This window comes from Hypomesus nipponensis, chromosome 11 (assembly GCF_054491055.1).
Source record: "Hypomesus nipponensis isolate SF chromosome 11, ASM5449105v1, whole genome shotgun sequence".
Lineage (NCBI taxonomy): Eukaryota > Metazoa > Chordata > Actinopteri > Osmeriformes > Osmeridae > Hypomesus > Hypomesus nipponensis.
In genome coordinates, this window is record NC_140371.1 from 17,247,160 (window position 1) to 17,274,081 (window position 26,922).

General features: G+C 44.4%; 1 protein-coding gene and 1 long non-coding RNA gene across 6 annotated transcripts; one reads left to right on the plus strand and one right to left on the minus strand.

Moving 5' to 3' along the window:
- The first annotated feature begins 551 nt into the window (after positions 1 to 551).
- On the plus strand, positions 552 to 25,116 carry phactr2 (phosphatase and actin regulator 2). Of its 5 annotated transcripts, none has more exons than XM_084709257.1 (13): positions 552 to 702; positions 15,323 to 15,496; positions 16,436 to 16,510; positions 17,114 to 17,263; positions 18,345 to 18,614; positions 19,428 to 19,980; positions 20,100 to 20,269; positions 20,629 to 20,785; positions 21,191 to 21,246; positions 22,204 to 22,265; positions 22,583 to 22,720; positions 22,933 to 23,009; positions 23,268 to 25,116. In XM_084709257.1, exons 1-13 carry the CDS (start codon positions 567 to 569, stop codon positions 23,281 to 23,283), a joined length of 2,034 nt encoding a protein of 677 aa, XP_084565383.1. In that variant the 5' UTR covers positions 552 to 566; the 3' UTR covers positions 23,284 to 25,116. The 5 variants fall into 5 exon arrangements, with proteins under 5 accessions (XP_084565383.1, XP_084565388.1, XP_084565387.1 ...); XM_084709261.1 differs by lacking the exon at positions 552 to 702 and adding an exon at positions 5,188 to 5,355; XM_084709259.1 differs by lacking the exon at positions 552 to 702 and adding an exon at positions 10,182 to 10,406.
- On the minus strand, positions 11,218 to 15,348 carry LOC146268454 (uncharacterized). Its single transcript, XR_014768822.1, has 3 exons — positions 14,825 to 15,348; positions 13,823 to 13,898; positions 11,218 to 11,427 (listed from the first exon to the last, which is right to left on the minus strand). It is a non-coding gene; the product is annotated as an uncharacterized LOC146268454 (long non-coding RNA).
- Positions 25,117 to 26,922: the final 1,806 nt, after the last annotated feature.

The following is a 26,922-nucleotide window of genomic DNA, read 5'->3' on the forward strand; positions in this document are numbered from 1 at the left end:
TTGTTTTTCTGTCTCATCATTTATGTAACTGCTTTTAATTTCATGCTCTGTTTGCTGCCTTTTTTGTTCCCTTAAAATGACTGTCAGTGATGTGCATTGGTTAAAACAATGTTGAATAAATAAAAAACTAACAAATGTTTCATAAATGAGGAATGTTTATTTACATTTACATTTTTGGGATCCTCTGAGTAGGTAACTAAAAAAAATAGTAGGCCAACTGTAAGTTATGTAGGCTTCATGAAACTTCTTTGGAATCAAACAAGTTTCCCGTTCTCTCAGAATATTAAGCTGGGCTGCCTAATTGTATTTGTACTCGTGTATGCATGGTATTTTTTTCCACGAAACATAACTTAAGCTACTATTTTCAAGCTTCCAACAACATAAGAAAGAAGCATTTTGCTTGATGGGAGGGGTGGAGATAATTGTTCGGATATAGAAGCCGGATAGAAGCACGCGAAGTCGGGTTGCCGCTTATTCCTGTCACTTGTACCCATTTCAGCCTTTAGAGAAATACGTTATAGACTTGTTATAGACTTATCTACCTCTACAGATGTGTTTCGGATGAAATGGCTGACGAAGACAGTTACAACGAGTTGATCAGATTCTCATCGATATGCCCCCAGCCAAGAGTTCGTTCGCAGAGTGACGTCACTTCAGGTTTCAGGTCAAGACTATTGTACAGACTGCGAGGAGCATGTTCAGGTAAAATATTTCTAAGTAGTACTACGCCCCAATATATTGTCCGGCTAAGGCATCAAAGTGTCAGGAGTGTTCTCAGTATTTATCATGGTGTTCTGATGTTGCTATGATGCTGCTGATCTGATTGATGCTGTTCATCTAAGATGCAACTTCAGCCAGGCCTGCGATATGGCCATAGGCACAAGTATTTTTCTCTCTATAATGGTAAGGTTGGGGAAAATTATGGACTCAGCACAGGGGGTATGTGCTGAATTTACTATCGTCTTGTATACACAGTTGGTGAGACAATTCACGTTTCCCTCACGTTTACCCCTGTCCTTCTGTTCTCTCTCAAGAATTTTCTATAGAGATCATAACATGAATCTAAAGAATAATGTTCTACCTCATATTATAATCTTGAACAGAATTGCGTTTTTACATCAACACCTCACCATGTCTTGTAATAACAGAGTTTAGAAGGGTATCAGGGTGTGTGAGTAGATTTAGAAGCAGATAGCCGTGATATCAGGAGTCAGGTGGCTGAGCGGTTAGGGAATCGGGCTAGTAATCTGAAGGTCGCCAGTTCGATTCCTGGCTGAGCCAAATGACGTTGTGTCCTTGGGCAAGGCACTTCACCCTACTTGCCTCGAGGGGAACGTCCCTGTAAATCGCTCTAAAGCGCGTCTGCTAAATGTAACATCAGTACAAGCCAAGGAAACATTTACACACAGAACACACAATAGCTGAAACATAGTTGACCTAAATTGCTTTAAGACTATTTATATGTACCACAATATCCACAAAACAGTGTTAACTCTTTTTGACTCAATACTTCATGCTACATCACACCCACTGCATCTTTTCTGACAGTTAAACCACTTCCTGGTTAAACCGCTCTCTATTCTCTGTCCGTGGCGTTGGGTGGGTTCGCTATGTGACATTCACTCCATCATCTATCATTTTCAACTCAGGCTGTGGTGGTGAGCGACAACCGCAGATGCACACAACAGAGGTCAGAGCAGAAACTTCTAGATTTTACTGGAAATGTGCACAGCAGCAGTGAAATATTTTAAAAATAGTCATTAGATACATTTTAGTTTCTTTTGTTTCTCTCTTTTCGTGGGAGTACACTTTATCTTCTTGTCCATCTCCTAGGTTTTGACCTTAGTGCAACAGGAAATGTTTTGCGATGTTGGGTTTTAATTATAGGAAATGAGGCCCTTAGACAGACCGTAGAAATCTGCCGGAGAAATTGTCAGGGTGAGGTTAAACTTTCAGATAGACAGAGGATCAGCTGCCATGGCCTAAACACTGGACAAGACCTCAGGGCTTCAGCTTGCAAGAGACCAGTTGTGAAGCCAGTTTTCACTTGAACTGCGGTTTCTAAAACCGCCACTAGAGAGAGATAAAGCTCCTTTTGTTGTAACTTTCTTGACCCTGTTCTGGTGTTTCTCAAATACAATTAATAACATAACATATTTAACCTAGACTTTGTATGAATTCATCATTTGTTTCAGATTTGACATTTTTGACATTTTAATTCTCAGAACAGATTTGACATTTTAATTCTCATGTATTATTGTATGTCTGATCCGTCCAATTACTGTTCTTGTCTCTTAATTTACAAGAGTGAATTTCCATTTTTTCGTAAAAGGTTTGCAGGGAAGTCCCAGGGTCTCCAGGAGGAAAGAGAGAGAGCAAGATTTGTTCTGGATAATATTCAGGTTGAAGGGTCCTCAGTGTCATTAAAGAGGCCCTCCTCTGCCCCTACAGCCTGAGTCATGTAATTACACAGGAGCAGATAGGCAGCCCCAGTTCTCTCTCTTCCTCTGGAAATAGCTTGACATTGATGCTTTAACTATTTATTACATCTTTTGGTGCTCTCATCTCTTGTACAAGGGACACATTTACAGCAGGTTCAGGCATGGACTGGTAATATGGCATACCGGGCAAATGCCTGGAGGGCCGACGCACTTGGGGCCGATATGATATTATAAAAAAAAAATATATATATATATATATATATATTTTTTTTTTATAAACTTAAAATTGGCCAACGACCGGGCCATAAAGCAGGGACAGCGGCCCATTGGTTAATTTTCCATACTGACACTGGGCTGGCCCTATCACATCTCTTAACAGGCTCCACCCCTCCCCCTGTTTCTTGTGTCAGATGCAGTGGCTCAGAGTCCGACCGATTGTGGTGGGCCGGTCTGAGCAAAAATGCCAGGGATTTTTTTTAATCCCATTCCAGCCCTGGCAGGGTTACAACTTCCCTGCTTCAAATCCACTTACTCCCACAAAGTCCTCACATAGGAACAACACATAGGAACAACATCACAACTCAGTTTTAAGACAATAATTTTTTTAAGTAGAACAGTAAGGGAGAGAGGTGGTGGTGGCCTTGCTCCAGACTGTTTGGACTTGAATCATCTCCTGTTGACATCCGGATTATGTCCGTCATGACATAACAGTGCTACCAGCCTGAGTACCCTGCCATGCATCAGACTGTGTTTATGTGTGTATCATTCTTAAAGACCCAGAAGTTTCCCAGATTTCAAATGACGTCTTCTGCTGCATCTTCCTTCTGAATGAATTTACAGTCTCAAGTATAGAACAAATTGGTTTCAAAATAGCTTTGTTCCAGAGGCCAAAACTCAGATGAACAAGTCAAAGCAACTTTGCACACATGTTATAGAAGCAAGTTATTTTTTTATTTTTTTACTTTTGTGGTTTTAGTAGTGATTGGAACCTTGACTATGTTTATCCATGGTATGGGTTGTTTTCTAAAATGTGTGTCAAGATGGATGACTACTACTGCAAACAAATTCTTACACTAGTACAAATAAACAAACCTAAACTTGAAGCAGAGCTGATATTCTGCTTGCTCAGTCTAAACCATGTCCAAATTGTACCTTGCTGCATATTCCTGTCCTATACAGACCTGGACCAGATATTAAACAGTAACCCTGACTGGTTAACCTGTCACATGTGACAGGGACATTAATACTCTCTGCCACAGCAACAGGATGTGGATGTTGGTCGTCACCTTGTTGTAATGGTGAAAGACTGCTCATACTGCTGTTCAAACAGGAAGGATTACACAAGAGTGATTATGTTAGGCTAACCTGAGTTTCCACCTCCGGATATTTCATCTGGACTCTGATCCACAGGAAGAGCAGGTGTGAGTGAATCTGTTCAGACGCTCCTGTTGAGATTTGACTCTATAATATGTTAACCAGAGTACAGGTGCAGGACACAGAATATGAGGTGCAGCTACACACCTACCACTACGAATTCCTCTTAATACAGAATCTGAATGTTATTATGGGCTTTAAGCCAAGTATATGATGTGACTATGTTATTTGTCTGTGTCAGGATTTCTGGCACCACAAGAGACAAGGGAGGTTTGAGGGGGGGTTAGAACTGCAGACATACCGACTGTCGCTCTAGACCAAAGCATTTCCTAGTCAATAGCATAATGATCTTTTGGACCCTTGTCTTTTGTCTATAGTGCAGAGCAATTACCTGCCGTCTAATTGACGCTGTCTCAATCGAAATTCTTTGAGCATCTTGCTTGTACTCCTTGGTTCCCGGGCTAAGATAGAACAGTGATTGACATGTAGAACACCGGCCAATTTTAACTACGTCAATTTTCAGGTGGGGCATATATGAATGACATTTAGCCAGAAATGTTCGATAGCCTCTTGTCAATGCTTTAAGCCCACTTTGAGGGATGTGTGTGCTGGAAGGTTACAGAGCTTTCTATCTACAGACAGTAGCACAGTCTGTCTCTGTTTTGCTTCACCTTTGCTTAAAGCCCTGATCCATCTCCTTTACCATCTCTCTCTCTCTCTCTCTCTCTCTCTCTCTCTCTCTCTCTCTCTCTCTCTCTCTCTATCCTCAGGCGGTAGTCTGTAGAGAGTTAAAAGCCCCAATGGACAAGGAGTTTCCAGCTAATGCCCTGGCTCAATCAGACCTAGCTAATGTGGATAATGGTTGTTTGTCAGCCATCCTTTTTTCACTTTTCTCTCTCCCCTGCATCCTGCACCATGTCTGCTGTCGTCTCAAACTGACCTCACATCCCTTCCTACCCAGACTCCTGTGCTCTTCTCAAGTCACCTTTCTGTCCTCTTTGGTCACATTCTCCACTCGACCCTCCCCTGCTTTCCCCTCCTCTCACCCTTTCCCCCACCTCCCATCCCCCCACCACAACTTATTTTCCCCTACTACAAGCCTGACCTCCTGGGAAGGAGGCACAGGCAGTCATGCAGCCAGGAGGAACCGCTGATGATCGTTCGACTGAGCCTCTCTGCACATGAGGAGGTCGAGAAATGGAAGGAGGAGGAAGGGAGAGGGAGGAGGAGAGGGAGGAGGCGCCAGGGAGTAGTGAAGGGTGAGAGAAATACAGTAGAGAGGTAATGAGTAAAAAAAGAGGTTTGGGGGGAGGGAGGGAGTCAGTGAGTGAGTGAGAGAGTGAGAGAGAGAGAGAGAGAGATAGAGAGAGATCGAGATCGAGAGAGAGTAAAGGACGGAGGAAGGGAGAGCAAGAGGGAGAGAGAGAGTGAGGGAGACAGAGAGAGTGAGTGTAAGGCAGAAAGATAGAGTGCAAGGGAAAAGGAAGGATCAGCTCACAAGGGTGATCCATATCTCCTGGTCCAGTCATGGAACATGCTCGTGAGTGCCATTTACTATCTCTGTCGTTTGTGTGTATGTTTCTGTGTGTGTCCTTGTGTGCCAGAGGGAGATGCTCTTTGAGCTGGTTGTCCAAGTTCCAGCAGCCTACTTGTTGAGTTGTGTGAAGTATCTAGTAGTGTATAACCGTGTGTTTCCTGGAGCAGACTGGGTGTATGGAGCCTTGAAACTTACTAAGAAAAACACATTTATAAGGCTTTTTTGTTTTTGTGTTGATTTAGGTTGTAAGATTATTGTTGTTTAGGTTGTGAGATTATTTTATGCTTATTTGATTATGTTTACAATACACAAGTAGCGTCATGTGAATACTACCTACATTTATGACAAAAACAGCGAAGCCAGTAATACATTTTCTATGCATACCTGTGATGCCCATAGCGTCGCAGACGGAGAGCATGACTAAGCCACTAGAGCTAAAGAGGCAAGCTATATTTGGTCCATGCATGTCATCTGATCAGGTTCATTTACCACTGCCAAGATGTCACAACATTTCGCCGTGTAACAACTCCTATACTAATCTAGTAATGGACACAAGGCTGGCAGGGAGAAGCAAGGACAAAACAAGCAATGGTTAAAACACACAAAGACAGACCCCAAGCAGGCTTCATGAGCCATGTTATACATCACATCCTGTAAGGCTACCAGCCAGAGGTGGTGATGTCATATTGAAAACAGGATTGTCTTTTTTCACAGCCCTGAATAAGGTATAGCCAGGGTTCATATATTTTAAGCCGCTGTTGAAAGAGGAATGTTTTGCCTTTCCCAGGACCTGTGTTTGTGTGTGCGTCTTATGGTAGTTATGTTTTACAAGGCAAAGCAGTGGGTGTGTGTGTGTGTGTGTGTGTGTGTGTATGTGTGTGATTGTGTGTGTATGTGTTTGTTTGTGCACCATCCACTAAGGACAGGATCTCTACATTTGCATTGTCCTTACATGAGTCAGCTTTCAGGCAGACTCTTCCCCAAACATTGCTAACCTTAAGTCACTAGAAATAGCCTTTTTTCAAAATTGCCTTTCCTGGGGCTGTTCAATGTTTGTTGTTTTTTTGCAGTTGAATTCTCAAGAAGTCTAGAACCAGAGAACTACAGGCGCTTTTTCTACATTTGGCCGATACGAGAAATAATCAGACTTCCAACAAGCAGTGCCATTGTGGCCATCAGAACGCTGCATAGGGCTTGGAGCCACTCATAAAGGAACTGTGGTAATAAAAACCAGTGGTCCGTGTAGTCCCTCCATTTATAACCAGGACAGTGACTTCAACCTTTCGTATAATCCAGACACATGGCAGCTCTGAACAAACCAATTGGATTTCAATTTTGGGGGGGGGAATAAATAATGCATGGTCACAAAGAGAGGCACTGGTTATTTGGCTTCCCAGTGTTTGTGTGTCATTGTCAAATGGATAGTCCTCAAGTTACAGTCGTTTTTCAGAGAAATGGCAAAGTAAAAACTTCTTTCTAGTTTGTCTCACTAGTTTGTTTGATCCCCTGTTAGATGCTAGTCTCTCATATTTTCTCTCCCCAGATAGTCTCTCCAGTTCTTCTCTTTAGTTTGCTCTGCTGTATAGTAATCAACATCTACATGGCCATTAGCTTGTATCTGTGTGCTGGGTGAAACATAATGCCCTGTGTTTTCCCTGCTGCAGCATGCTGCTATAATTAACCGTCCTACATTACAGAGAGCCCAGCTAGCTCTCTGCTCCCAGCCTCGCTAGATTCAACCTCTTACTGATAGGATGCCACATATTGATTTCACTACCTACAACACTTTAGTGGAGCGCAGGAAGGATGCTGCTGTAATGGCCGTAGGATACAAACAAAACAAACATGCTATCGGGTTTCACTTGGAGGACTGCTTTTAAATGCAAAGGGAGAATTCACTTCAAATGAATGTACAGTATATGGCTATTGAACTGTGTGAGTAGACAGGCATCCAATATGCATGCAACTGCTGCTTGACCTTTTATTTCATATTGAACTGAAGGTCAACAATACCGTTGTACTGCAGCACACTTCACTGAGTTCTAACATTGTGTGCAGCATGCAAAAACGTTCATATGCATTATGCTATTGGTTAGGATTGTGCCTTAGTCATGTTTCTAAATAAATGTCCTCAACCTCCCACAATATTCAAAATAAACTTGGTCCATGACTGGTTTCAGGATGACTCTGTGCTAAAATGCACAGATAAAATACAGTCAACTTCATCATATAGCTCCTTGCCACTGTAGTCTTGCTGTTAGATATTCAGACACATAACTCCAGTATTCTGACTCAGAGCTTCATAATTAAACAAGGACCTGCAGTGGTAGAACCTCTCACATGGCAGCTCTGTGGTCACTGTGCAGTGCTTGTCGAGGCCTCTCTGCCCAAGCTCTTCAGTCTCCACTGCTCTCTGCCTGAGTGGAGAGGTAGTCCAGTCGCACCCACACAGTCTAAATACAAACCACAGTCAGTTATTATTGTCTCTCTTAAGGGAGCTGAATGAGTCAGAATACTTTAACTGTGTTATAACACAACTGAAGATGTTCTCTGCATGGTTAGGCAGCAGAGTAAACACAAGAGCCTACACTGAGTCTAGACTAGACCACATGCATGACTTTTGTTTTATGTAAATGAATCTTTATCTTTGGTGTCGTTAAGGTTTTAAACAAGTATGAGCAGCACTAAGTGCTGTAACTGCGGTTATTATACATTATGTGTAGTGAAGGAAAAAACAAAGTCCCTTTACCAGGCATTGGAACTTACCCAGGATATTTAAAGTTAATAAATAAATCATCTGAGGAGAGAAAGATCTAGAAAGCAGCACTTAAACAATAATTACCTGCTTGTTCCGCTGAGCAGTAAGGTAAATAATTCACAATTCCTTCTTTTCCTGTATTCCTTCGCTAGTTGATGAGCTGGCTCTATTCCCTTCTTTCTATATCACCCTTTCATCTCTTTCATCTCTCTCTCACTCATCTCTCCATCAGAGTCATGCTCTCTCATCCTTGACTGCGTCAGAATGACAAATATAGTGATGAAAAGGCAAATTTTCATGCATAGCAGATTTTCAGAATATACATTTATTTATCCATAGCACAAATCCTCCGTATATGCTTCCAGTGGGACCTGAATGTCTTTTAATGTCATCATATTTAATGGCAAATTATGTATTTCACACACTTATGTTGCTGAATAGTTACTTATGTTTTGATCGGTCTGTCCATAAGAATTGCTAAACACGTGTTTGCACACATTTCTGTTGTGGAGTCCCTAATATTTCTCTACTGGTTGGAGAACAAGCTTTGCTTAGAATCAAGTGAACTGAGCCAAAAGATGTGTCATGAACTGACACTTGAAATTCCCTGCAACCAGAAGTACTTGACAGGAAATTGGCAGAATAAGAGGGAAACAATTTTTTTGTGCCATGATAGTGTCCGTCTGAGTGGTTTTGCATAATTTATTAGTATGTGTTTTTATTTATTGAGAGGTTGACAACTGGTTGGGGGGTGTTTTTTACAGGTAGATATTTTATTCAACAGTAGAGGGCAGTCTTGCTCTGAATCTAAACATGAGAGGTTCTTTGTAAATCCAGAAGATACATAGGCCCACCCCTTCCTCTTCCTCCTCCTGTTCAGAACTAATCTGTGACTTTCAGGGTTCATCACTTATTCAACAAACGGCTGAGGTGTGACATGAAGTAGCCATATCATAGTATAACGTCCATTTTTACTAATTGTGCATCTGTGCATAATCAGAGGCCGCTGACTATGAGTCATCTGCATTGAGCCTTATGTCCACTGTCATGCTTGTACTGAACTGTGTGTGCTTGTGTGTTTGCGGGAGTGCGTTACGGTTGGGGTTTTGTATGTAGTGTATGTAGGTATAGTTATTTAGAGTTCTTTTATCTCATACAGACTCACAGCAGACAGGGTGTGAGATGAGATCCTGCAGAGCTGACAAACACACACACACACACACACACACACACACACACACACACACACAGAGGCTAATACTGTCGAAACCCTGGAGCAAGCGTGTAGACAAATACGTCATAGTGACCGAGCCCTTTACCCCAGCCTGCCATCTTTGAAGTATGGTTACATGGTGTGAGCTGAAGGTGGATCTCAGTCTTGTATGAGCATGAAGTCACAGTAACAGCATGTTCTAATTGCAAACCGCCCGCTTCTCCAAATCATCTCACATAACATTGTAATCGCTAAGTCAGTGGGAGGGGAATTAGATGAGAGCAGAAAGTGATAAGATGTTCTAGACACACAACTGGAAGTTCCTTTTGTATTTGACCAAATAGTGTATAAGGTTGACAGTTAGGATGAAGATGATCTGTTCTTATGAGGATATTGTGGTTATGACTGTGAGGCAATAAGGGGCATGTTGAGAATGAAACAAAGTATCAAGACAATGCAATTCTTTGTTCAGAGTCTCCAGAGCCAAGCTGAGTCCCAGTAAATCAGACCAGGGGAGAAACAGCTAGGAAGGTTTTTCTGACTGGACCCCACCCTCTGGCCTTCCAACAGCCAACCCAGTCACTGCCCTCTGACTGAAGTTAGGAGAGGTACACTTTGACTGGGTTTTACATCACAGGCAATATTGAGGGTTCACAATTGCATCTGACCAGATGTGTTGCCTTCTTTCAAAACATGATCTGCATTTAGCGTTAATGTGTGTGGAGGGCGGTATATTATTTGTTATATTAAAAACGTGATGCCGTAGCCTACTGTAGGATGATTATCCCGTGACGGGTCCTTACACAGTCTAATCTGAATAAAGAATGACAAGCATTCTTGCGTTGAGGCAGGGGGAGGTTACGAACTGCCCTGGAGACTCAACGAAGTTTTGAACTACTGTTCAACAACGGAACACGGCCTCAAGTGGGCTACCAATTGATGAAATGAACGTTAAACGAAACGAAGCGCGAAGATTTCGCCAAGAAAGTACGTCGGAGAAGGCGTGATTATCGTTGGGCACCGGAGACAGTAGCGACACAATGGGACAGGCGGCTGTCTCTACCTTGTCTCACAACACGAGCGGTGAGTGTGCAGCTCACTCGTCGCAACGCATTCCGCTATCTCATTGTTCAGGAAGTCGGTATGTTATTTAATTCGTCTCAACGACTATTTGGCTAACTTTAGCCCATCACAGCCTACTACGCGTATTTATTTATTAAGTATGCACAAAGTAGAGGAGTTTAATATCCGTTTGCCTTAAAGTTAAATTAATGTCACTTTGTTGTTTTGATTGTTTTCGTAAGTGTGAAGTTTCCGTTGGCATGATTCTGAATCACTCACACGCACAGTTGAATAAACCCACACTGCTTTAAATCATGAATTCACCAAGTAGGCCTAAATTAAACCGGAAAATTAAGACAAGAAAATAAGAAAATGAAAAGAATGGGATCAAGGTGTTTCCCCACATTGTTAATTTATGAACAAACTGCTTAAGGCAGTGCTTTTTTTGTTCAGATTGAAGTTTCCTTTCAGGAAATAGCCTATACGCCTTCATATTTCTACGGTTCCTAGTAGAGAGGTATGAGTTCTGAAGTTTTATTTAACTCCTCAAGTCTCATCAAGGAGCTCTCATCGATGGAACTGTAACGGCGTTGTTGTTATGGGTCATCATGGTTAAGTTGTGTCTTTTAAGTTGTAAATAGGATGATTCATTGTAGATCCTTTAAGTTTAGGCATTTTTACCTTTAATGTTTTTAGAGCGAGTAGTGGAGAGAGAGGATTACATTCTGAAAGGACCCAGACTGGATTTGAACCCCAGCCCACATCCAATGCATGTAATCAATTAATAAGATGTTATCATCAGGGTTAAACACATTTAGATTAATTGGGCTTCCATTAGATGAGATGGCTTCAATGAATCACAACAGCAATCAGTTTATCAATTAACTCGACTATAAACCCATTCTAAAGGGTTATTGGATTTCCACTAGTCATTTTCCAATAGTAGCCTCAGTTTAGCACCTGTGAGATCAGCATGGGTGGATGGACCGAGTGGGGGTGTGACTGGTAGGACTTCAAGCTGTCATTGCTGTCTGGAGGTTATCTAGACAAACAGACAGAGAGGCAGACACTATCAATGTTCTGTTACATGGTTTTCCGTTTACTGTGTGTGCAGGCAGCTAATTTGCAGCGTCAAATTTGGCAAACATTGGGAAATGTTTGGAAACTTTTAAGACTTGAAAATACCCCAAAACAACCTTAAAGTTCCCTTGTAAAAGTTAAGCAGCCTTCCCCAGTGAGTAAGGAAGCCTCTCTCTCTCTCTCTCTCTCTCTCTCTCTCTCTCTCTCTCTCTCTCTCTCTCTCTCTCTCTCTCCCCTCTCTCTCTCTCTCTCTCTCTCTCTCTCTCTCTCTCTCACCCTCTCTCACTCTCTCTCTCTCTCTCTCTCTCTCTCTCTCACCCTCTCTCTCTCTCTCTCTCTCTCTCTCTCTCTCTCTCTCTCTCTCTCTCACTCTCTCCAAGTGTTGCTGTTATAGCCTCTGGCATGTGCAGGAATACAATGGAGAAAACATGTGGTGAGCGTGTAGAGATGAGAACGGCACCAACCCAAGCAGGGATGAGGAGGTCCTGTCATGGACGGTTGTCTAGTGTAATAGGATGTTCTTTTGTCTTTGTAAGGGCACAGGACCCATGAGTGGCATTGGATGTCTTTTTAAAAGACACTTGGTTTCACTGATGTCATCTTCTGCACAAGTCATCGTTTTACAAATAAAGTGTACTGCATTTGGTTGAAAATAAGAACATTTCCTTCTTATTTCATATTCACAACATCGCGATGGGTTTCAGTTTCAGTTAGCTCCAGCTTATGTATGCCTCTGATTTACTATGCATATTCACCTCGTAATGTTATTCATCTTTCTCTGGCTTATTGTCTGTCTATAATTTTGTCTCTCTCTTTCTCTCTCCTTTCCATTTTCTCTTCCTGTTCTGCTGAGACATCCGTGTTTGTGTTGGTCAACCTGAGGTGATCTGTGAGGTGTTCTCAGGACCTGCGTCAGAACTCCAACCAAACTCCTACCTCTCTCCGATTAAGTCCTGATCTGTCTGGTTTCCACTCTTCTGAGAGACTGTGGGGGGGTGATTGTAAATATGAGTGTTTTTCCTGTCATTAGCCACACAAAGAAGGTGCTGAAGCAAAACCATTGTTCTGCTCTGATATCAATCTGGAGCCAAGACCCTGGGAGAGAAGGCCAGAGGCTGAGGGGCTAGAAGCTGGAGGCTGAAGGCTGGGGCCGAGCTAGAAGCTGGAGGCTGGGGCAGAGCTAGAAGCTGGAGGCTGGGGCCAAGCTGGAGGCTGGGGCAGAGCTAGAAGCTGGAGGCTGGGGCCGAGCTAGAAGCTGGAGGCTGGGGCCAAGCTGGAGGCTGGGGCAGAGCTAGAAGCTGGAGGCTGGGGCAGAGCTAGAAGCTGGAGGCTGGGGCAGAGCTGGAGGCTGGGGTCAAGCTGGAGGCTGGAGGCTGGGGCCGAGCTAGAAGCTGGAAACTGGGTCAAAATTGGGGCTTGGAGCTGAGGCACTATCTTAGCATCACTTAGCTTCACTTCCAGGATATAGCTTGTAGTCCTGTCTGTGTCATCAGCATCAATACCATCCGGCTGTGCCTTCATATTGCCAACTTGTTAACTGGTTAATGCAGTGTTTATGGTAGGTGGTGACGTGTTGGTGAGTCAGCGTAATTGAACCTGGGAAAGGACAAGATGAGGATAGAAGCAGTACTGACGAGTGAAGTATTTAAGCAGCACCCATGATGTGTACGTGTACTGTATATGTGTGCCTCTCTCAGTCTAGTGTTGATTGGTTGGGGCTGCCCAGACAGAGCAGCCCCTAGCTCCGACACACTATCACACACAGCCACTAATGAAATCCATCATATGACCGTGAGCCCGGGGTGACAGTCATACTCCTGACTCAACGTCAACAGCAACACTGAGTAGAACACTGAGCCAGTCATGGTGGAAGTCTTCCCCTGTAAAATGGTCCATGTGTATGTTTCTGAAGGACTTTCCCCAGTCTAACTGTGTGAGTGATGTTGGTGTTTGTCACAGGGAAAGTCCTGTGTTGGTCTGGGTAGATGTCACTTCCCCACATTGCTTTGTTTGGACAGATCTCTCTTCACTTCCCCTTCCCATGACCCTCCACACACAAACACTACTGACGGGCCTAATGGAAACTGACATAAACACACAAACACACATTCACACTGACATATTCACACACACACACACACACATATGGTATACTCACAGCAAATGAAAGGACAGAGGACAAGTCTACTGTCTACAGTAGAGTACAGTGGCTTATTGATAGGTTATTGTTGAGCCAAGCCACCGGCTCCCCCCGGTACCCCCTCCTTCTCCTGAGCCCAGAGGAAACGCCACACCTCCCTTCTTCCTCCACACAAGCTGTGTGTGTGTGTGTGTATTATATGTGTGTGTTCACTAACCATGTAGCTACTCTCAGGAGTGTTCCAGGGGCTTCCGTTCCCTCTGCTTCTGCTTGTCAAACAGGAAGGGGAGTGCCTGGGGAGAGACGGGCATCTGGTCGTTTTTGGCCAAGAAAAGGAACTCACAAATCTCTGAACATTCACATGGAGATATTAAACTGACAAATGACACGGCTGTATCAGGCCCTAGGCTAGCGCAGTGTGTAGGGAACTGATTTCTCTCTCTGGCGGTACCCAGGGGAAATGAGAGAAGTGTTTATCTGCATACTGAATGAGCAAATGCACCGGAGGGCAGAAAGACTATCGATACATGTTACAATATATGAGCCTCAATAGAGGTGAAGCTGATTTCATTGTGTATATGTATGTATGTATCATATTTTCTGGACTACAAGTCACACTTTTTTTCATAGTTTGGCTGGTCCTGCGACTTATAGTTAGGTGCGACTTACATTTCAAAATATATATAATTTAACATGTTTTAAATGTTATTGTATACTGACTGACATGAACCAAAGTAGTTAAACGGATTCAGTGAAGTGGAATGAGATGGGAGCTTGGTGAACTAGCTTGTTGGACTCGCTAGCTAGTTATGTTAATTTAGCCTATTCAGCCTCCCTGGTATGTTCTTTATGCTATTGTGTAGCTGAATAACTGTTAATGTGTTTGTTAACATACCGGACACCTATTCATTTACATTTACATGTATTCATTTAGCAGACGCTTTTATCCAAAACGACTTCCAAGAGAGAGCTTTACAAAGTGCATAGGTCACTAATAATAATAACAAGATAGCCCCAAAGCATTGCGGGTAGCCAAAAACAAGAAGTACACATTGTGAACAACCAAAAATAAGTGCTAAAGGGAAGAAACCATAAGAGCATGTTAAGCAAGTTACAATTAAACAACATGAATCTCTAAGTGCAAGTGTACCTGTAGAAAAGCAACAAAAATAGGATTAACTAAAATAGAATACAACAGTTTAAATCAGCTACTACTAACCAACACTGGGGGGGCAGGCAGGAGAAGAGCTTGTGTTGGGACCGGGCGGTCTTGAGCGGTGGGACCACCAGGCGGTTGTCTGAAGAAGACCGTAGGTGGTGGGTGGTTGTGTAGGGCTGCAGGAGAGACTTGATGTAGTCGGGTGCAATCCCGTTCACTGCTCGGAAGGTCAGTACCAGGGTCTTGAATCTGATGCGGGCCGTTATGGGTAGCCAGTGGAGGGAGATGAGGAGTGGGGTAACGTGGGAGCGTCTGGGTAGATTGTAGACCAGATTGTAGACTATTCAGCCTGTTGTTCTGTGTGCTATTGTGTAGTTGAATAACTTGCCTTTCCAGTTTAAATGTCTGTTCTTGGTCTTTATCTTTTCCTCTTTATGTCGCATTTTTGGATTGATGCAATTTATACTCCGGAGCGATTTATAGTCCAGAAAATATGGTATGTGTGTGTGTATGTATGTAACTGGGGTCTGACCAGTGTGTGTGTGACCTTTCCCACAGTTGACGGACTGGAGAAAGCGTCCTTGGCCAACTGTGATGTGGTCGTGGGCGGCCCTGCTACCCAGAATGCTCCTCTGAAGCAGCGGGGGAAGCTGTCCACGTTGGGGAAGCTGTTCAGACCCTGGAAATGGAGGAAGAAGAAGACCAGCGACAAGTTCCAGGACCTGTCCAAAGGTGTATATGTGTGTGCGTGAGAGAGAGTGTGTGTATCTGTGTGTGTGTGTCTCTTGGGTGCTTGTTTGAAAGATCAGTGTGGACATTGGTTCAGTTGGAATATCAGTTCAGGCCATAAATCAAAGTATAAATCAAACATCTACATTCTGTAATCTCATTCTAACACCACAGTAAGTAGATGCCATGTGTATGGTGCATCTGAGTAGGATGCTGGTATAATCAACATCATGATGTCTAATCAATTTGCCACTCTGTGTAGAGTAGGTGTCGTCACCCCTGCTTGATGAATCCATCTCATCTGGGGGGGGCTGTGCTCGCCTTGAACACCCCCCCAAACACAGCGTGACAGTGGAACATGAGAATATGGCCGTGGGGGGGGGGGGGGGGGGGGGCAGGGCGTGCTCTGTGTAGCTGTGAATTCAAGCCGTGTTCCGATTCAGAAAAGATGGTTGTCAGGCAAGGTCTCTCTGGAATTGCATTGGGCAACTATATCACAGCTGTTTAATGACTGCCTGACAACTGTTGGTGTGTTTGGCTGTGTGTGCGTAAGTGTGTTTGTAATAGAGGGAGAGAGAGAGAGAGAGAGAGAGAGAGAGAGAGAGAGAGAGAGAGAGAGAGAGAGGGAGGGGGAGAGGGAAGGGGAGACAGGGAGAGAGAGAGAGTGTGCTCTATTGTAACAAAGGCCAAGGCTTTAATGACTGTAATATCTCAACATTGATTAACGGCTGCTGAGCTCTACTACCTTCCCCATCACATTTGCAGCCTGATGCAATTCTGCTTCCTCCTCCCTACATTCTGTATGTGTTGTTATTGCATCTTGCATCTTGAATGCACTCAATTGTGTATTTAATAACTTGCTTTAATATCTGGAAAGTGGGATTTGACAGACACTGATAAGTGTAATGAGTCTGACCTTCTCTTGTCTGCTGCCCCTGACAGTGCTGGAGAGGAAGATCTCCACACGGCAGAGCAGAGAGGAGCTGATCCGGCGAGGAGTCCTCATCCCTGACCAAGGTCTGGCTCATCCCTGAGCAAGGTCTGGCTCATCCCTGACCAAGGTCTGGCTCATCCCTGACCAAGGTCTGGCTCATCCCTGAGCAAGGTCTGGCTCATCCCTGACCAAGATCTGGCTCATCCCTGAGCAAGGTCTGGCTCATCCCTGACCAAGGTCTGGCTCATCCCTGACCAAGGTCTGGCTCATCCCTGAGCAAGGTCTGGCTCATCCCTGACCAAGATCTGGCTCATCCCTGAGCAAGGTCTGGCTCATCCCTGAGCAAGGTCTGGCTCATCCCTGACCAAGGTCTGGCTCATCCCTGACCAAGGTCTGGCTCATCCCTGAGCAAGGACCAGCAGGAGAGCATCAGAGGGCCATAGTAGGGTCCTACTGGGGTCATGCTAGGCATCTGCGCTTCTGCATCACCACATACAAAATCAGATCGGTCAGGCAGGAGTTGTTTCTAGACATAGTGTTTTCTAGATCGCCGGGGATCTCTGTTTTAGTCCGTGTGTGGATCGAGTCAGAGTGCAGTTTTAGTCACAAGTGTGGTTCAGTCAGTTAAGTGACCCATGCTAATCCCATAACTCCTGCTAACTGCCGACATGCTTCCCTCCTCCCAGACGAACCAATCAACACAGAGACGCTGAACGGCCATGCAACACCCAGTGGGACCTCAGAGGAAGTTAAAGTCAACATTGAGTCATCGGAAACAACATCCTCCGACGAGCAAGCTGTGCCGTCAGAGGAGATGGAGGAGGGGATGGGAACAGGTAAACAAGCTGCTGGATGTTCTGGTTGGAGAATACCCAGGTCCTGGGTATTGAGGTAAAAGGGCTGATTCTGGTACCGTTACTCTGGGTCCTAGTCCTGGAATGCTCATATGCTCACAAGTCAGAGGCTAATGAATCGACCTGAAGCCATTTACAGAGCTGAGAGTGTACCTAGTTTTGCAGCCACTATCCAACAGTGAAGGAAACCCTTTCCTAATGTCAGCCATTATCTAGCAGGACCTGCCAAAGGATGGCCAGTGGATGCTTTTTAATGTGTTGTGGGGGCTTTTCTCAATTCAATTTCTATTGACTTTCCCATTTCATAGCCATTAAGAAGTCTCCATTTTCAGTTTTCCAGTTCATTAGGATCATTATCCATGGTACACTGCCACGGTGCATAGTGCTTGCATGTACACACACACACACACACACACTCCTAACACACTCCTGTTTTAAGCCCCTCCTGCAAGGCTACAAATCCCTTCATGTTAATCTCCAGAGATCAAAGTCTCCTGTCAGTCTCGATCAGAAGGTAGATCAGAGGGGGCTGAGCGTGTTCCTCCTGGGCCTCCTAAACCAACCTGAACTGCTCTGCTCTCCAGCCTGGTAATCCACTCCACTGCTGCCACACTAAAGCCTCAAGACCAATGCTGGTCTCTCCCAGGGCCCCCTTAAGTCTTGAGACTGAGACCTAAGATCACTGAATGTCTCATGTTCTTCTGACACTAGAATGCTGACCTTTCTCAGGTCTACCAAAGGTCCACAACTACACATACACTGCCTGATCTCTCTCACATTCTCTTAATGACCATCCCTTGTCTGTTTGGGGCTATCCAATAAGGTTACTCAGAACCAAGAGGATGGAAGGTTTATCGTAGGTTTCGGAAAGCCGTTGGATGGTGTCCGTGATATGAAACCTGACTATGGTAGATTCACTTAGAGAAAAAACAGGTCAGAATCTCTCGCCGTGGTATTCTATTGCGCTGTCTGACCTTCTTTTGAACCCTCTACTCGCTTGTCTGTTTTCTGGAGTTTTGTTACTATCAGAGGAGTATATCTTCCCCTCCTCTACCCCCTTCAGAGAGGCGTAACACCAAACCGCCTCCCCAGGGAAAGCAGCCCAGAACACGGGAGGTCCTTACTAAAAAACAGCCTGTAGGCAAAGCTTCTGCTCCTGCCAGACCTGCAGGGGGTGCTACAGGCTCAGCAGGGCGCAAAGAGGCCTCAACAGGGACCAAAAAGCCTCCCAAAAGCACAGGCAGCAAGGCTGGCCCTGCGTCTGGCCCTACATCCACCCCTGCATCCGCCCCATCAGCCAAAGCTAACCCCAGGAGCACTAACCGCGGGGCTGGTGAGTATTCATGAGGTAGGCAGGCAGAGCAGCCTGGCCTGTCTGCATGGAGATTACCCAGTGACCGTGTTGGCATGAGGAAGACCCCAGACAGCCTGCCATCCCTCTGATTGCCCCCTCATTGCCCTCCGACCCCTCGCCCAGCCACTCCTGTGATGTGGCAGTGTCCTTGTGAACCCCGCAACATGGCGCTGGTCCTGCCCATACCGGGATGAGATTCTGAGATCCTGTAAATATGTCTCTCTCTCTTTTCTCCTTGTCCAGAATCAGGGAAGTGAAATGACTGTATCAGTGGACTTGTCTATTTTTTAAGATGCCCACTACAATGTTCCCGTTTTGGATTACTGCATGGATGTGATTGTGTCTGTGTATGTGTGTTCCTGTTTGACCCTGAGATACCAATGCATGTGATGAGCATGTAGGTCACAGTGTTGAAGATACCGGAGAATAAATCCGATTTGTGTACCCGTATATTTGTCTATTTACATCTTATCCTCCTCCTCTTATCGCTCTCTTCTCTCCTCTGGCTGTCAATGTGAATGTCCTCTGTGTTCCCGCTTTGAATCTCCTATTGATCTGCTGATGCCTGGTCCTCTTTGAGCAAGAGTGTTGCCCAGAATGGAGCTGTTAATTTTAGTCCAGAAGGGTTTGACAAATGTGTTTTGTATTGCTTTAAGTGAATGACTACTGCTAAACATGAGCCATAAGTAAATCTAGTATTTTAAAGCGGCATTGGAACCTGTTAGCTGCTGTAATTCTGTTACCTGCTATAATTCCGCCAGCATCAGTATGAAAAGCTTCCTCTCCTTGCAGTCAAATCCTCCCATCCTAAGAAGACAGGAGCCCCATCAAAGCCTGCAGCACAGACCTCCAAGGCCACAGGCCAAGCATCAAAGACTGTGTCCCATCCCTCCAAGACCTCAACCCTGCCCCACTCCTCTGCACCACGATCCAAGACCTTAGATGTCACAGGGACAGACAGGAAGACCAACAGGAGGTCTGAACCTTCCAAATCCTCCTCTGCCCCCCCCAAGGCCTCCCCCGAGACCGACAGTCTACCTGGGGAGTCTCACCAGACCACCCATCCTCCAGGGACAGAGAATCAGGATCCCCTCTTCAGCCCAGAGACTAAGCCCACTCCTGATGGCTGTAAGACAGGGGCGGAGGTTGACAGCGCGCCTGGGTCTGACCCGGAGGCTGGAACCAAAGCCCCTCATGTTAACGTTGCTACTGAGGAGACCTCCTTCACAGAAGGGGAGAGCCACAGCTCCTCACAGGGAAGTCAGGAGGCTGGGAGAGAGGGAGAGGGAGGAGCAGAGGGCCCCCAATCAGGTGATGGGGAGGGGTGCACCGAAAATCACCAGAGGTGAGTACTAGCACTCTGGCATACCGCTTCATTATAAGGGATTGAGTGTCTTGTCAGGCTTGAGGTGTGTGTGTGTGTGTGTATATATAGTTGACTGTTGTTCTCCGTCATGCTACCAGACCAGCAGGTGGTGATGGTGAGCGACAGAGTGTGAACGTGCAGGAGCCAGAGGTGACTGTTATCCCTGACCGGCCCAGAGACAGCCAGGCCAGCGACTCCGACTCAGACGGACCAATCTTGTACCGCGATGAAGAGGAGGAAGAGGAAGAGGAGGATGAATACACAACCAGTATGGGAATGGATTTTCAGACGTTCATATCCTTCTGCGTAAAATATTTAGTTGCCATGTCTAAGCCAGACATGCCTTGCATGTAGTTCAACCTGTAGATTTCCAAGGATGTATGTACATACATCCAAGCATTCTTTAGTGTGTTTTTAACATCTAATTTACCCATAATCACAGCCTTCCCTTGTTGTACCAACCTTCCTTCACAATTGTTCTTCACTTCTCTCTACATTTTATAGCCTGATTTTCTCTAGAACACGTTTTGCATAGAATCTAAATTTGACTAACTGTGACTCAGTGAGAGTCTTCAGTCCCAGGGCCTACACATCCTGGGGCTTCATTTCTGTGGGTCTGTTTTCCAGGCTCCCTGGCCAGTAAGATCCGCCGCCGGGACACTCTGGCCATCAAACTGGGCAACCGGCCAAGCAAGAGAGAGCTGGAGGAGAAAAACATCCTGCCTCGCGCCTCCGAGACAGAACGACATGAGATACGACAGCAGATTGGCTCCAAGCTCGTCAGGTACACTCACACACAAAACACACAAACCACACACAAAAACCTCTTGCCCCAAGTGTGTGTTGACACAGCAGGCTTCATCTGAGATTGAGCTCATCAGTGGGGGGGTGAATCACAGAAATATCCTGACCTTTACAACAGGGCTGATGAGGTCATTGACTGATACCTTGTCAGGATTATTCTGCTGTCCAGAACAGTCCTAACAATTGGATGTTACACAGTTCTATATCAGTTTATGGTTAACGTTTTAAACATAGGGTTTCATAAAGTTACAATTGTATATGTTTATGTCGCATATATTTATGGCTTTAATACTTATGTTTATGTAAACATTTTATTTAATTATGTTAAGGTATTTGTATTTGTTTGGGTAGTTTAGTTGAATCCTCCATGTTTTGCCTCTCTCAGGAGACTGAGCCAGAGACCCACCACAGAAGAACTGGAGCAGAGGAACATCCTGAAACGTAAGAGGATGTCACAGAACAGAATCAAACAGCTCAAACTACAGCATTATAGCATAGGTTAAGAAGGAGTTGAATTTGTTCTGGCCTAATACAGCAGCATGGTCTCATGTCTATGAGGCAGCAGGCCAATGTTCGACCCATAGTCAGACTGTCTGGGACGTTTAGTGGCCAGTCAATCAATGTGGGGAAACAATTAGCTCAGACTGAGCCCCAAGAAAAGTCCAAATGTTAACCAGAGAGCTCTGCTGCCAGAAAGAGGTCTGTCTGGTAAAGCCAAATACTTTGTGGACTAATAAGTGCTAGCCTTTTCTTTTTGGAGCATACTGTATATGTTTAATTTGGCCTCTTGTTACTCTGGAATCTGGAAGAAACTGTTGTTTGTCTCCACTAGAACAGTGAGACTATTAGTTTAGGTTCTGGGTTCGAAAGTATAAAGACGGCAATACCTATAAGGCAATACCTGATTTACTGATTGTGATCCATAATGATAATAATGTGATACAGAGTGATACAGATACAGAGGAATATCCTCGACAAACCCAGAAGTAGCTTTTTCATCAGCACAATCATGCAACTGGAATAAGTTAACATTTACATCAGTACTTCCAGTCCATGCAAAGAAGAGGTTGCTAAGTAGTGTGTTGTAGTGTTGTTTTGTTTTTCTTTGTAGGTTGAGATCTATTTATACTGTGTGTGTGTATATGTGTGTGTGTGTGTCTGTGTGCACTATTAAAACCAGATGGGTAGCCCTCTGAAGGGACTACAAGGGTCAAAGGTCACCTAGTCTCCCAGCCACATTTGACCTGTAACACACACATTCTTACACACACATTCACATGCACCCACCATGTGTAGAAGCCATTTTTAGCACCATTTAGTCTGGAAGATGGTGGAAGGAAGGAGTCTGCGTCCTCCATCTTCTTACCATTCTCTTCCTGTCTCTCTTTCCATGTGCAGAGAAGAACAAGGTTGAGGAACATGAGGCCATTCAGGAGATTAAAAGGAGGCTCTCTAGAAAGGTACAGTATCCTGCTGTGCCATATTTACATATCATGTAGCCTGCCGAAAGTCTGTCAATCCATCTCATCACGGCTAAGAATGACTGATGACTCACCATGGGCAGATGAATGATTGGGAAACTACTCCATCTGGAGGGCATGTCTGGAAATGATGTACCATACAATACTTACATCATTAGTTATGTTGATGGTCTCTTTGTTCATGAGTCCACCACTAACCTGGATGTCTGATAGGTCTACTGTGAAGTCCAACACTCATTTATGATTGTGTGTGTGTGTGTGTGTGCATTTGTATGCATACCTGTATGCGCGTGTAGTTAAGTGTGAGGCCCACAGTAGCAGAACTGGTGGCTCGTAGGATTCTGTGCTTTAACGAGTATGTGGAGGTGACGGATGCTAAGGACTACGACAGGCGGGCAGACAAACCCTGGACTAGGCTCACCCCTGCTGATAAAGTAAGACCAGGGGTTCTTCTGGACTTGAAGCATCTCATTTGGATTGGGTTTCTATATCACTCAGCTCCCTCTACACTGAATTGCAAACATACCACAAAGAGTAATTTACTTAATAATTGATCATCATCTACTATTCATGGCCCCTCAGTGCACATTGGTGAGGTTAGTGTGATTTTGACCTTGAGTTAACCATGGTTTTTCTTCTTCTCCAGGCTGCTATCCGTAAAGAATTGAATGAGTTTAAAAGCAAAGAGATGGAGGTCCATGTGGAGAGCAAGCAGTTCACCAGGTTAGGAAGCCCAAGTGACTAGATATCAATACTATTAGACAGGTTGTGAGTTCTCTTCTTTACTCATATTGCTTCAGATAGAAAAGACTGTCTCATAGACTTGGTTCAATCTTCAGATTATGTGATGTTAGATTCGAGCAACTGTTATGTCATGTTGGTATGTGCGGTGTGGTTGATCTGTTAACACACCCGTTACCACACCCCACGACCAGACCACTGCATACGTCTGACCCATGTGTGTGCTGTCTGTATGTGCAGGTTCCATCGACCCTGAGGCTGAGACGTTGGTCCTTTTTCTCCTGAGGAGAAGAAGGTCTGGTCCACCGTGTCCCACTCTCACCTCTGACCTCTGACCCCGTACCACGCAACCCACCAAACTCTGATCCTCATGCCTCCTGGGCCTCCACCCTCCAGTCATCCTCTGAGCAGGCTTGAGTCTGCATCCTTGCAAGGTTTCCCCTGACTGCAACATGGCATTGTCGTCATGGAGACTGGGCCCTCAGGCAGACAAAGAGAGAGACAGGCAGATGGACAGCTACCCATCTAGAGAACACATAGCATAGTGTGTTTACTTAGTCATTTTGACAAAAGTCAGACCTTCTGCACTTTTGTATCAAGAGGTTAATTGAATTGCCCACCTACGCCCCTGCCTGCCCAACGGCATAGTTGAGGTGGTCTTCACCCAGCCCTGTGAGGGGAACACTGGGATTTGGACCTTGGATTTAGTTTCAAACTGATTTTAAAGTCTGTAACCAACTTGACCAAAAAAACATTTTTCCCCATTTATCTCTCTGAATGTGCCTGTACCTTGTTATTTCCAACTGTGGATGAATGTATTGGATTTCACGTACGTTGTCATTACAGATCATATCCTCATGAGTTGGCAGTGTGAGATAGAACTAACACTAGCACCTTGTAATTGCTTCATCCAAATGATTGAACTAGATGAATTAGATGCTAAATTAATTTAATCATGGAACAGTGATAGCAGTGTGTGGGCTGGGCAGACTAAATGTAATTTCTGGCTGTGCACCTTGTAGTTTCAAACAGCAGTGCACAAGCTAAATGAACCCATTACACCCTTGTCTTACAGTCTGTGTGTGTGTGTGTGTTTCCACACCACCAGACAATGCAGCTCAGTCATGTCTGTCGTTAAAGGGTTGTAGGTAATAGATAGTGTCCAGTTTAACAGGATTTGGTGCCTGGTGCCCCCAGACTGAGGCATGTCAAATACAAACATATTGTATTGTTCTTAAATGCCTGAACTGTCCAACAGACGCATTGCTGTAGGCGTCTCCCTCACATTTCTGCAGTGAAGATGGTGGGATCTGATCTGTCAGATCCATGCTGGAATGATAGACCTTTATGGTCCAGGGGTTCTGTTATGCTGGGCAAAATTGGAAAAGAATGACAGTATTCATAGCAATGTATTTTATGTTCTATGGTGATCTTTGTACAGAATGAATATCAGATGCATGTGCATTAACAACCAAATCCACTTTATGGCCAATTCCCCCTTCTTTTTTTTTACACGGTTGTAAATGTTTTGTGATTTATTGTTTTTAATTAAGGATTTAAAAAATCCACTCTTCTCAATCTAACTGGTGCAGTGCTGTAATGTTCAGTAGTGCTGTATACTGGTATTGTACTGTATTTCTGGAAGAAGTTATAAACAGATTATACATTTATTAGCAGTTACTACTCTGTCATGTAAAAAAGAGGTTTATATCATGTACATTATAATATGCTGCCAATACACACCGATGTCCGTTGGTGAACTACTCCACAGAGGTTAGACAATATAGATTATAACGAAGTACTGCAAATGCAGTGGATCCGAAAAGCTGTTTAAACCCACTACTGGGCAAGAAAACATATTCAGTAAAGTTTCAACCTTCTCCACTATCTTTGGGCCAGGGTGAGCCATCATCTGTCTAGGAGGAAAGCTTGTCATAGAATGTGAGGAGGAAGGAGTCACACCCCATCAGTATTAACTAACTCCCTCGAATGAACGCAGCTGTGCTCTACCCTGTATAATGATGAAAATACAGCTTATGTATGTTGTATGAATGTTGTTTTGTATATAAAGAAGAGACCAAGCCATGAAGATGTAGAATGTATTTTTGTGATTGATGTCATTTGTAAAAAGTGGGGCTGGAAAATGTATCTGTGCTCAGAAGCAGTGTTTCAAAATAAGTATTTTTGTTTTCCGTGTTTTTCTGTTAATGATTACTTTGTTGCCCCATCAGTTCTAACAGGATCAGTGGAATTGAGTATGTGTTGTGCTCTCAAACACACTCATCCTATACTATGTCTGCCAGGCTTTCTGTGAAACCTTGTTTTGATCAAATCAGCCTGATAGTCTGCTATCGTCACTGGTGCCAGACTCCGATCACAGCATTTTATGGATACTTTGGAGAGGAAGCTCTCCTCTCTGTGGCTATGTTTTAAACAGTCAACTCTTCCATAACCACCATGCTCTCTACCTGAGGGGCTCGATGGGCAGAACAAGCACACCTTTCGTGTGATCTGTGCTAGGAGGTGGAAGCCAACAGTGGCATAGTGGTTTGCATGCACCTCACGTAGTGTTCCACTGCAGTCTCAGTCTGCTGCTTAGGCAGCATTACAGCAGTCCATCACCAAATGTCCTGCCAGTCTACAGTGACAGTCTGCCACCTAATAGAGGGAGTGTGGGTGCAGAGTGGCTCTGACAGAGAGATGATAGCGTCGGCTTGTGTGTGTGTGTGTGTGTGTGTGTGTGTGTGTGTGTGTGAATAAACAAGTCAAATGATGCTGCAGTCCTTCTATCGGCTCTCTATAGAGCTATGGTCATAAACCCTCCATCTGTTTCGTAGGTAATCACCCAAATACACACACCTGGTACAGAGCTTTTATTGGCAGAGCAGGGGGCTGTTTTCCCCTGGCTCTCTGCCCAGAGAGCTGAAACAGATTGAAGTCCTCAATCAGACCAGGTGGATAATGAATCACATCTGATTTGCCACCAGATTGATGGACAAAGATATAAACAAGGGACTGACTTTTGCCTGATCCTGTATAATCTAATGGCCCAGAAGGAAAGTGAGAAATTTTTAAAATACTGTTCTTGTTTTACTGCAGGAAAATGTGTCATTATCCTATGGTAAATCATGCAGTAGGCACCAGTGTACTTCTGTCAAATACAACTAGCCTATGTCCTACCCAATTCATTCTTGGGTATTATTAGAAAAGTAATACATTTTTCTGTATCCCTATGACCCCGCCTTCCATGTCTAATATCAAGAACCTAAGAACAACAGAGCTGGATCTACTTGACCAGACAACAGACAGCTTTTGCATTTGACTTGCTGCAACAGGCTTACAGTTTACTACATAACAATAGCTGTTGATAATCACAAATAAGACAATATTTAATTTTTCTGCTAAAGACACCAGAATAATTTGTGTGGTCGGCCCAATCACCCATACTCTAGATGGATTAGATGGGATGACTGATACAGTATCCCTTCCACTCTGCCTGAACAAGGAGACAGGAAGGTAGATAAAAGGATCAAATGAAGGTCATAGACTAATTGGATTGTGAATGTGTAAATGTTTGCTGAAGCGTGTCTTCAGGACCTTTCAACATTTGGATGAGCTCCTGTATGTGTCAGTGAATTGCTTGAGATATGGCGAGATCCCAAACACTTGATATCGGGAGGGAAATGCCAAGTGAGTGTCACACCCTGGCAGAGCCTCTACACGGTTGAGTCCTGCACGGACGTTTATAAATACATCTTTGTGATTGGATATCCTTGTGATAATGGTAACCTGGTGCGTTTCAATCATATTTATGTCAGCGGATGGAACTATGATCTCACTCCTATGATCCAATCTTGTCCTGTGCTTCTCCAGGCTTAAGCAAAATTAAACACAA